General features: G+C 38.6%; 1 protein-coding gene across 2 annotated transcripts; it reads left to right on the top strand.

Annotated features, from left to right (window-relative positions):
- The first annotated feature begins 2,347 nt into the window (after window positions 1-2,347).
- Window positions 2,348-7,128, top strand: LOC121366398. Of its 2 annotated transcripts, none has more exons than XM_041490866.1 (4): window positions 2,348-2,457; window positions 4,709-4,829; window positions 5,419-5,573; window positions 6,660-7,128. In XM_041490866.1, the coding sequence occupies exons 1-4, from the start codon at window positions 2,391-2,393 to the stop codon at window positions 6,929-6,931; spliced, it is 615 nt and encodes a 204-aa protein (XP_041346800.1). In that variant the 5' UTR covers window positions 2,348-2,390; the 3' UTR covers window positions 6,932-7,128. The 2 variants fall into 2 exon arrangements, 1 of the variants encoding a protein (XP_041346800.1); XR_005957151.1 differs by having other exon boundaries at window positions 2,389-2,457; window positions 4,694-4,829.
- The last annotated feature ends 4,047 nt before the right edge of the window (window positions 7,129-11,175 follow it).

The following is an 11,175-nucleotide window of genomic DNA, read 5'->3' as shown; positions in this document are numbered from 1 at the left end:
GCCTTTTGAAAATCGATAAAAGCACAGTATAGTTTCTTTTTCCTATTTTTCAAAATTTCTATTAAAGAGTGAATACTAAATAGATGGTCGGTATTAGAATAGCCTTTTCGGAATGCTGTTTGGGATTCGCTCAATATGCTATGTTCGTCAATAAATGAATTTAGTCTTATGTTTAAAATTGTGGTAAATAATTTAGAACAGCAGCATAACAACGTTATTGGTCTATAGTTTTCAGGCATCAGTCGGGTTCCTTTATTTTTAAAAATCGGTTTAATAATTCCTATTAACCATTCATTAGGAAAAATACTATGGTCTAGCATAAAGTTAAATAGTTTAACGATCATCAGATCGATAGAAGATTTTATATACTCGTTTACAATGTTATCTATTCCAGTTGCTTTGCCATTTTTCAGTTGTTTAGTTGCATTTCTTATTTCGCCTTCTTCAATTTTTCTGTTTAAGATATTATCGTTATTTATATCGATATCGTCAAGATTTAATTCGTTCTCGTTTCTCAGGTTTAAGGATTTTATAAAAAGCTTTGGGTTCGTTTACTCTCAGATTTCTTATTTGCTTTTCAATTTTAAATTTCTGAGCGGACTGTTCATTTTTTAAGCATTTTTTATATGATTTACTTGCATTAAGCAGACTAAGTTTATTTTCTGAAGTTCTATTTTTTGTATATACTTTCTTTGCCTGATGGTATTTACAACGGAGAAATCGGCACCTGTGGGATTTTACAAATAGTAATCGATTACGTTTTAGTGTACGAAGGCTGGTTTCTGTGCCGTGCACGGGTTTTCCCAAAAGTGGATGCGGCGGCGTCTAAAAATAGGTTTGTCATCGCATCGACGGTCTGGTTCACACGTGCTTTGATATCGACAGATTGGTCATCGAGGATTTCGGAAATGTTTACAAGTGAGTCCCGGTCAATTTTGTTAATGAATTCGGTACATTGCTCGGGTGCCCATTTACGTAACCTTTCGTTAATTAATGATAATCTATTTTCCGAGCTACATGTACCATTGTCATTTGCGTGTTCCGATACACGAATACATAGTTGTACGGGAGAATGTACGTCTGACAAAAGTGGGTCAAATTCGCATACTTGGAAATATTTAGTGATCGGAAATATATGATGCGTGCCCATGACATAGTCAATCACACTACTATCTTTACATGTTACCTTACCTACATGCTTATCACTGCCTACTCTGCCATTTAGTATATAGAGATTGTGTGCTTTACATATGTTTAATAATTTAACACCATGCCCATTGACTTTTAACATTGATTTATTAATCATCGGCTATTGGATGTCAAACATATGGTCATTTTGACACAGTCATAGACAGGAAACCTGCTACATTTTTCCATTAGTAGCAATGGATCTTTTATATGCACCATCCCACAAACAGGATAGAGACAAGAGACAGAGAGCACATACCACGCCTTTGATATACCAGTCGTGGTGCACTATCTAGAACGAGAAATAGGCCAATGGGGGATCGATCCAAGACCGACCGCGCATCAGGCTGGCACTTTACCACTGGGCTACGTCCAGCCTCGGCTAGTGGATGTCAAACATTAGGTACCATAAGTTTAACATTTAGTCTTACCTCTCTACAGTTTTTCAGCAGTAGCAAGGGATCTTTTATATGCACTTTCCTACAAACAGGACAGCACTGGTTGTAACGGGGGAAAACAATCAGAGAATATGTCTAACATATAGGTCATTTCTTCGAGAAACAGAATGAGAGAGAGAGAGAGAGAGAGAGAGAGAGAGAGAGAGAGAGAGAGAGAGAGAGAGAGAGAGAGAGAGAGAGAGAGAGAGAGGGGGGGAGAGACAGAGAGAGGAGACAGAGACAGAGAGAGAAAGACAGACACACACACACACACAGAGAGAGAGACAGAGACAGAGAGGAGACAGAGACATACAGAGAGAAAGACAGACATACACACACACAGAGCGAGAGAGAGAGAGAGAGAGAGACAGAGAGAGACAGACAGACAGACAGACAGGCAGAGAGACAGAGAGAGACAGAGACACACAGAGAGAGAGAGACAGAGAGAGAGACACACACACACACAGAGAGAGAGAGAGAGAGAGAGAGAGAGAGAGAGAGAGAGAGAGAGAGAGAGAGAGAGAGATTGACCCTACTCGATAATGGCAAGGTAAGCGACTAGTCTACCGAGGTCGATCGATCCTGCAACCCATCGCACCTCAGGCAATTCAAATTAAAGAAGAAAAAAAGCCTCCGTATTAATGATGTCGCACTTGCGTTAAGTTACATGTGTACGTTTAGTGACGAGGCATGGTCGTATTCAATGCATGAGTGACGACACTATACCTTCACACTCAGATCTGGCTAGAACTAGCTAGTCACAAGATGGCCGTTTCGTGGTTGGATCGAGTGTATCTTGTTGGTTTACAGATATTGGTATTTTTTATTTCGGGTAAGTCTCGCCGAACATGATTATTACACTAATCATTACGATACATACCGTTACTATTATTATCTCTTTTTTTTTAATGTTGTAGTGTAAAGAGAGCGTTAGCATCCATGAGCAAAACATAATGTAATCCTAACTACACGTCACCTCGCGCGTATAACCTACACCAATTTACTTAAATTAAATTTAATTAATTAAATTAAATTAAATTAAATTAAATTAAATTAAATCGAATTAAATCAAATCAAATCAAATCAAATCAGACTAAAAATAGAAACCCTATCTTCGATTGATAATTTCTCATTTTTAACTTTACATAACGACCTTACCCACCATCACGGGTGTTTGGGTCCTGATTGCAGTTTCTCGATATGTAATTAGTTTCAATCGATGCGCTACGCTGTTCATTCGTTTCATTTCAACTTATTTTAGTGCTTATATCCACAAGTAGGCTGACCTGGGCACACACCTCATGCAGCTATCTGGGCTGTCTGTCCATGACAGTGAGTTATTAGTGGTTAGTGAGAGAGAAGACGGTGTAGTGGGCGTACACCTACCCACTGAGTCATTAAAACTCGCTCTGGGTGGGAGCCTGTACCAGCAGGTAAACACAGTACCCACCAGCTTTAACCCGATGGCTTAAGCACTACACCACCAAAGCCAGTGGCTACGCTGTCAGGTCAGGTCAGGTCAGGTCATTGGGTTTAACGTGCACATTCAGAGCAAGCTGTTTTAGCGCACGCCTGTCTTGGGCACAGGGGGCCGGCCTCCTCCGTCCAGGACAGAAAAGGATTGGGGTGGGTGGGAGAAGGGACCGCCTGCACTGGCAGGTGCAAGAGAGCACCAGCAGCCCGACCGAAGGCAATAATGATCTGCCTTATATCCAGAAGACCGGCCTCGGTGGCGTCGTGGTTAGGTCATCGGTCTACAGGCTGGTAGGTACTGGGTTCGGATCCCAGTCGAGGCATGGGATTTTTAATGCAGATACCGACTCCATACCCTGAGTGAGTGCTCCGCAAGGTTCAATGGGTAGGTGTAAACCACTTGCACCGACCAGTGATCCATAACTGGTTCAACAAAGGCCATGGTTTGTGCTATCCTGCCTGTGGGAAGCGCAAATAAAAGATCCCTTGCTGCCTGTCGTAAACGAGCCTATGTGGCGACAGCGGGTTTCCTCTAAAAAAAAAACAGTGTCAGAATGACCATATGTTTGACGTCCAATAGCCGATGATAAGATAAAAAATCAATGTGCTCTAGTGGCGTCGTTAAATAAAACAAACTTTACTTTACTTTATATCCAGAAGAGAACAATAAATATGGTCGAGGTTGTGAGTGGTGAAACGTTGTGCGGGTATGCACGTAATAAAACACATTTTATCTAGCAAAACAAAGCTTATAGTGGCAAGGGCGCATCCGGGATTTTGTAAAAAGGGGTATAAAAATGTTATTAAGTTCCATCGTCTGGATCCAGCAATGAGCGACGCGGAATGTGTGCTCCTCCCTCAGAAAATACGAAAAAGTGTAATTTGTTAAATTAAGAGTGTCCCTTTTGACTTGTTTAGGCAAAAGAGACCTGCCCTAATTGTTTGTTTTGTTGTTGTTGGGTTTTTTACTTTACCCCTTCCCCCCCCCCCCCCCAAAAAAAAAAAAATCAATAAAAAAAAATCCAAACAACCGAGTTATTTTAGTCTAGATAAAAAAAAGTATATGTTGCAGTCATCATCCTAAAATACAGTTGACCAGAGTTCACGATGTTTCCTTCAATTTGTTCTCCATACCCAGTATACTGTTACCGAGAACGAATACAATCATCCACTCCTTTATTTATACGAAAGGAAATGTGTCAGGGTCAGAGAACGTTCGGACTATGTTTCACGGTAACTAGATATTATGTGTTTTCACAGTTCACCTGTATCTGGTTATTTAAAAGCATCTGTCCTACTGTCAAAATTGCTATTCGACACCGACCTCAGTGGTGTCGTTATTAAGCCATCTGACATAAGGCTGGTAGGTACTGGGTTCGCAGCCCGGTAGCGGCTCCTACGACTCGATGGATAAGTGTAAGATCGCTACACCCTCTTCTCTTTCACTAACCACTAACAGCTAACAACTAACCCACTGTCCTGGACAGACAGCCCAGATAGATTGTGTGTATGTGTGCCCAGGACAGCGTGCTTGAACCTTAATTGGATATAAGCACGAAATTAAGTTGAAATAATTTACTTATTTATGGACATAGGTTAATGTTGTACAGGTCTAAATGCGACGTACTGCGCCTCGTACTCGACGTCAGGCGGCACAGACAACTACGTCTACAGGGACTGTCTCTACGGCTGCTGCGGCACGTCACGCGATCTCTACTGCTGCTCCTTTTCGTGAGTTCTCTCTTCTCAAAATTAAAACTCATTATCGACTGTTATAGATTCAGGTAGTCTCTTGAAAGAACTATCCTGAGTTTGCTGCCATTGTAAAACATTTATGGCCTTTTTTTGATGACTAAAATTATCCATTAAAGACAATTTCTTGTTCAGGTCTGTGCATAAACAAGATGTTTGTTGTCTTCCTAATGTTTTTAGTATCCCCAACTAGATTTAACCTTGAAATAATTTCATACACACGAAAAAAAAAATTATGAAATTGTGAACACATTGATATACAGACCTAGCTGAGAGCAAGCGGTTGGCCCTGGAAAATACAAAACATTGCCTTTTTTTTTTTTTTTTTTTTATTAAAATAGCTTTTCCTGTCTAGCTGGAGAAAACACTGTTACCGAGAGCGATTCTTCTTTTAATGTCCTTCCTCACTAGCTATTTTAATTTAGATACGACTGAACTGTTCCACTTGGGCTATAACTTCAGTCAACCGTTGAAGGCTAACGCTTAATAGACTGGCTTTTACGTGTCTTTTACGCTACCGAATGACCACTTGGAGAACCAGTCAAAAGTGTTTGCAATTTCGTTATAGTGTGGGAACCACAGTTGGCTACTCTATCGGGGGATTCCTCCTTTTGTTGGTCATCTCTCTCTACTGCTGTATTCGACGTCGACAACTCCTGGCCAAATCTAGACCAGTCACCCACACGACCGGCCCTAATAGCGTGCCCTGTGTCTACCAAACGAGTGAGTGTTTGTTGCTCATTATCTACCAAATGAATGTGTTTGTTACAAATTGTCTACCAACACGTATTTGTTGCCCACTGTCTACCAAACAAGTGTTTGTTGCCTTTTGTCTACCAAACAAGTGTTTGGTGTTCACTGTCTACCAAACAAATGTTTGTTGCCTTTTGTCTTATCAAACACGTTGTTCTCATTTGTCTACCTATTGTGTACCGAACAAGCAATGTTTGTTACCAAACAAGTGTACGTTGCCCATTGTCTATCAATCATGTAAATGTTTATTGCCAATTGTCTACCAAAGACGAAACTGTTGCCGTGTGTCTATTGAACATGTGTTTATTGTCCATACTTTACTATTAAAGTGGGTATTGTCCAAGTAGTTTTGCTGTTCGTTGTCTACCAAAATGTTGTCGTTGTCTATAATCTATCAAATACGTGTTTGTTACTCACTGAAGGCGTTGCATTGTCAATAAAAGAAGTGTTTGTTTTTCACTGTCTGCCAAAAACGTAACTGTTGAGTGGATTAGCAACAATATGTGTTGCATTGACTACCAATCAAGCAAATGTTGCATAGTATATCAAAGAAGTAAATGTTACATTATCTAGCAATTAGGTGAGTGTTGCTCTGACTACCAAACAATTAAGTCTTCCATTGTTTACCAAACAACTATTGTATTGCCTACTGAACAAGTGTTTAGCATTCATCTTCTATGAGACAAGTAAATATGTGTTGTACATTGTCTACGTGTATTGGTCCATACTTACTAGATACGTATGCATATGCCCATTGTTTACCAAATACGATATGTTTTTCTTGTCTACCAGACAAGCAACCGAGTGTTGTTCATAGTTTGCTACACAAGTCTTTGTTCTTCGTGTATACCAAAATCAATGTTTTTGTCTATAACCAGCATACAAGTAGGTTTTCGTCAAGAATTCACCAGATGAAGCACAATATGTTCTACCAAATAAATGTTTATTATTCTCTTGTGATGATACAGTTTAAATGTTTATTGTTAAAAATAACATCCACCACTTTTAAACTGTATATGAAGTTTGAACATTGCATCACGTTTCTCCTCGTTTTAGGTAGCAATGGCAATACTACGAACAATGGACTACCACAACCGTACCTTCTACCAGGCAGTTTAGGCTATGCAGACTCGGTGCCACTATCTTATATAGGCTCATACCCAACAGCCGCTGGAGGATCGATGCCACTAGAATTTATACCTCAACCTCCAGCCTTTGTAGGCCAACCTCCAGCCTATTTAGGTCCACCTCCAGCTTATTCTGAGGTCGTGTCCAAGACTGACACCAGCAGCCCGCCAGCCTACGACAACACTGGATTTAACCACTGAAATCCACCCGCACGCCTCGGGAAAACAGTAGTAGTGTATGACATTGCAGGGTTCCAGATAGAGCCACAGGAAAGACTGTATTTACTTAGTTATTAAAAATATCAACAACAGTTAGTCAGGATTACATAACGTTTCTAATTCAGAAGGCCCTGTTTACAAAGAAACACCCCCCACCCCCCACACACACACACACAAACCCCAACTCTACCCTACAACAAATCCCCACCGTTACAGGAAGTATAGTGAAGATAACCTTTACATCGAGATATTAGATGTTTAAATATCGCTTACAGCTACGGATATACCATTTTCAAACACAATTACGGCTGACACTAAAGAGAAGTACGTGCCGAAGACAGCACGTGGACAAGTCACCATCTAGACGCTCAGAAAGCTGTAGACCAAAGCCTGGTTCACGTAAAATCTTAAGCACGCCGCAGATCGCTACAGGCATGTACAGATCGCCACGTACGAACAATATCTAGTAGAACATAATCGCAGACGACTGCGACTGACTGACGAGTCTGATTTGAAAACATGTTATCTTCGTCTGTCCTGCGACTATCTGTGACATTGTCATAGATTTTATGGAAACCAGGATTACGGTAGCTACCAGTGCTTCCCGACTTGCAAAACAAAAGAAGAAGAAAAGGCCATTTTATGCGTTACCGTCCGTTTGAGAACACACCATAGCTGTGTCTAGCATAAGATAACAGGGTGTGGGGTGGGGGCAGTAACTTCCATAGCATTTTTGGGCCACTTCCAGTATTACAGGAAGCGTGTTTGTCTGTATGTCTGAGTGTGTATGTGTGCATGAATGTGTGTGTATATCTGCGCATGTGCGTGCATGCGCACGTTCATGCGTGTGTGTACGTATTTATGTATGTACGTATGTCTGTCTGCGTGCATGCCTCTATGTATGTACAGACCGGCCTCGGTGGCGTCGTGGTTAGACCATCGGTCTACAGGCTGGTAGGTACTGGGTTCGGATCCCAGTCGAGGCATGGGATTTTTAATCCAGATACCGACTCCAAATCCTGAGAGTGCTCCGCAAGGCTCGGTTGGTAGGTGTAAACTACTTGCACCGACCAGTGGTCCATAACTGGTTCAACAAAGGCCATGGTTTGTGCTATCCTGCCTGTGGGAAGCGCAAATAAACGATCCCTTGCTGCCTGTCGTAAAAGAGTAGTCTATGTAGCGACAGCAGGTTTCCTCTAAAAAACAGTGTCAGAATGACCATATGTTTGACGTCCAATAGCCGATGATAAGATAACAAATCAATGTGCTCTAGTGGCGTCGTTAAATAAAACAAATTTTACTATGTACGTACATGGGTCGAAATACTGCCGTTCCGAACGGTTTATTACATTCAACAAAACACCACGGACCGGGAGATGTGTTTTGCCTGTCGTCCCATCGGACCGGCAGTTATTTTACATTTATATTCACAGATTAGTTTTAGTCAATCATGTTCGGTCCTGGAGGTTTTGATTTGGGCCGGCATAATCTTTAGCCTACCGGGCATAATATCCGGAAGGAATGTCAGTCATTTTCGACCCCTGATGTGTATAAATGTATGTACATACGTACGAGAGATTGTGTTATTCAGGAGAAATGGCGTTAGTCATCATGTTATTAATATTGTTATTTCGTTTTATACTACTCATTTACTTAACTAGTTCTATTTTTTATTAACTAAGAATACATTTTTGGACTAGTATTACTATATCGTTTTTGTTTGATATTTTATGTATACCGAACCACTTGAAAACATGTATAGTAAACAAATGTCTGTTAAAACTATTCTGTGTTAAAACCAAAGATGATGTACATTATTTATATATGTTAAGACATATTTATAACACTTGTATTGGACTTCATATTATAATCATTTTATCTTTATACGAAAAAGTTGTTTCTCATATTTTAGTTAGTGCAAATAAAAGGAAATTACTTTGCATTTCTTTTGTTTTATTACATAATTTACTGTTAGGACGAGGCGGGGTTTTGGGTGTAGTTTTTAACCCACTGACGTCTGTCTATACTGTCGACAATCTTATAATGTTTGTATAACAAACACCTGTTTATACTGGATACCTGTTTATACGGGACACCAGATTATGTGTTGTATACGCATAAGTTAATTAATTAATCCTCAGCTATTAGTATGCAGATGAAATCTGGCCCTTTTCCCCCATCAGTAGCACAGGATCTTTTACATGCACTTTACCAGAGAAAGGACAGCACACACCACGGCCTTTGATATGCAGGTGACCTGTTAATATTAATGGCTACTTCAGATACATTTTTGTGCAGAATTTTTCGTTTGCATATTTATCTTCTACCAAAATGGAATCAAATAGAATATTTAAAGCACAACGCAAAGCCACCTCAGTACGTTTTTTTTTGTTGTTTATTTATATATTTTTTCTTTTTGATGTTGTTGTTGTTGTTGTTTTGTTTTGTGGGGGTTTTTTTGTTTGTCGGGGGTTTTTACTTCTTTTTTTGCCCCTTTTTTTTCTTTCTTTTTTCTTCTTTTTTTTCTTTGACTTCTGTGGAGGGTATTTTGGAGTGAGTTTTTTTTTTAATCAGCTGATAATGGATGTCAATTATAATCGCAATCTGACAAAATTATATCTTTGATCTAGTGTTAAAAACAAGACAAAATTGTATCTTTGATCTAGTGTTAAAAACAAGACAAAACCCGCTGTCATCACACAGACGTCTGGGATAAAATAAAAAAACAAACATGTATAATCGTGTGAATTTTATTCACAAATGACGAATGGTTTATGACTATGTATGGCATTATTACTGGTCTTCGTATTCCAGAAATGACACAGGTCGGGTTTGGTGTGTGAATGGACCAATCCATGGAATGACATAGGTCGGGTTTGGTGTGTGAACAGACCAATCCATGGAATGATACAGAAGTATTTGCATCCACCCTCAAACAATATATATCTGTATGTAACATTCACTATGACTACGGCTGCCTTACACTGTATGAAAATACACATACTGCTGCATGCACATCATACCAATATTGCTATTAACATGATTGTAAAATTGACAGAAAAGACAATAATTCTGATACAAATATCATAAGAACGGATGATGTATGTAATAACTAAATTTAATTTTCAACATAAAGAAAATTCGCATTGATCTTGTACAAGAAAACCCTCATTGATTTTATTCAACTAGACATTTGATACATATTTTCAAACTAGGGTAAAGGTTTTTTTTAAATTAACTGAAAATTAAAGGCACAGTTCCCTGCTTAGTCAATGGCTATTTTGATACAGGATTAGTCACCTTGTTTACTCCAAACTATTTAATACTGGGCTTCGTTTTATAAACTATTATCAGCTGATCTTATTTCATTGTAAATTATGCATATTTTCACAGCTAAACTCTTAAAATTTATTATTTTTCTTAAATATTATGATAATTGATTTAAGCATTTATAAAAATAAGAACGTCAACGTATCTTTAATTTTTTTTCTTCAGTTTTTAATAAGAAATCAGAATTTTGAGAAATGTAATAAGAAAAATGATTTCAATATTGAATGTCGCGTACATTAATTTTGATGTTTATAAAAAGTATATAAAAAGTTTTTATGATACATTTAAAATAAAAGAATAATCTATTTTTAAAAACTATAGATTTACATATGTACAGATTTTATAAAACTGTCAAAAAAGAAAAGAAAAAAAAGGTTTAAAACCAAAATAACATGTCATCATAAAACACATGTACCCGATCACACGCAAGTATACTTAAAAACACGTGACACGGTGCTCTGAGAACATTTTGGTGTCCTCCCAGTAATCTTACTTTTTTATGGGCGTTTCATGTGCGCGATCTTTAACCCACACTGCACCACCCACCAACCCACCAAAACACCCCTCCAAACAAACACAGGCTCATGGGAAACGGTCATTTTATGTTTTAATAGAAAATATACTTTACTGCATATTGAGACTACCAGCCGAGGAGATTGTTAGGAATGTCACCTTAAAACTTAAAAGAATTGTGACCAAATAAAAACTTTAAAACTAAAGTTCTTGATTGATAGAACCTAATAAATATATAATTCACGGTCAATTATCCTCAGAAGTAAGTAGTATTCTATATATAACAGCTGGTTGTCATAGATTAATAATAACTTTTGAAGCAAATCGCAGTGCAATTTCCCAACGACTAAAGAACAAAATATTATATTGACGGGTATTTACAT

The sequence above is a fragment of the Gigantopelta aegis genome, chromosome 3 (assembly GCF_016097555.1).
Source record: "Gigantopelta aegis isolate Gae_Host chromosome 3, Gae_host_genome, whole genome shotgun sequence".
NCBI lineage: Eukaryota > Metazoa > Mollusca > Gastropoda > Neomphalida > Peltospiridae > Gigantopelta > Gigantopelta aegis.
The sequence above is the reverse complement of the archived record's forward strand: the minus strand, read 5'-3'. Positions and strand labels throughout refer to the sequence as shown.

Bases quoted from the DNA above. Each gene is read 5' to 3' on its own strand.
- LOC121366398 (XM_041490866.1), top strand. From the start codon at position 2,391: ATGGCCGTTTCGTGGTTGGATCGAGTGTATCTTGTTGGTTTACAGATA. The intron at 4,830-5,418 runs GTGAGTTCTCTC...ATTTCGTTATAG, and splicing joins CTCTACTGCTGCTCCTTTTC to TGTGGGAACCACAGTTGGCT. The intron at 5,574-6,659 runs GTGAGTGTTTGT...TCCTCGTTTTAG, and splicing joins GCCCTGTGTCTACCAAACGA to GTAGCAATGGCAATACTACG.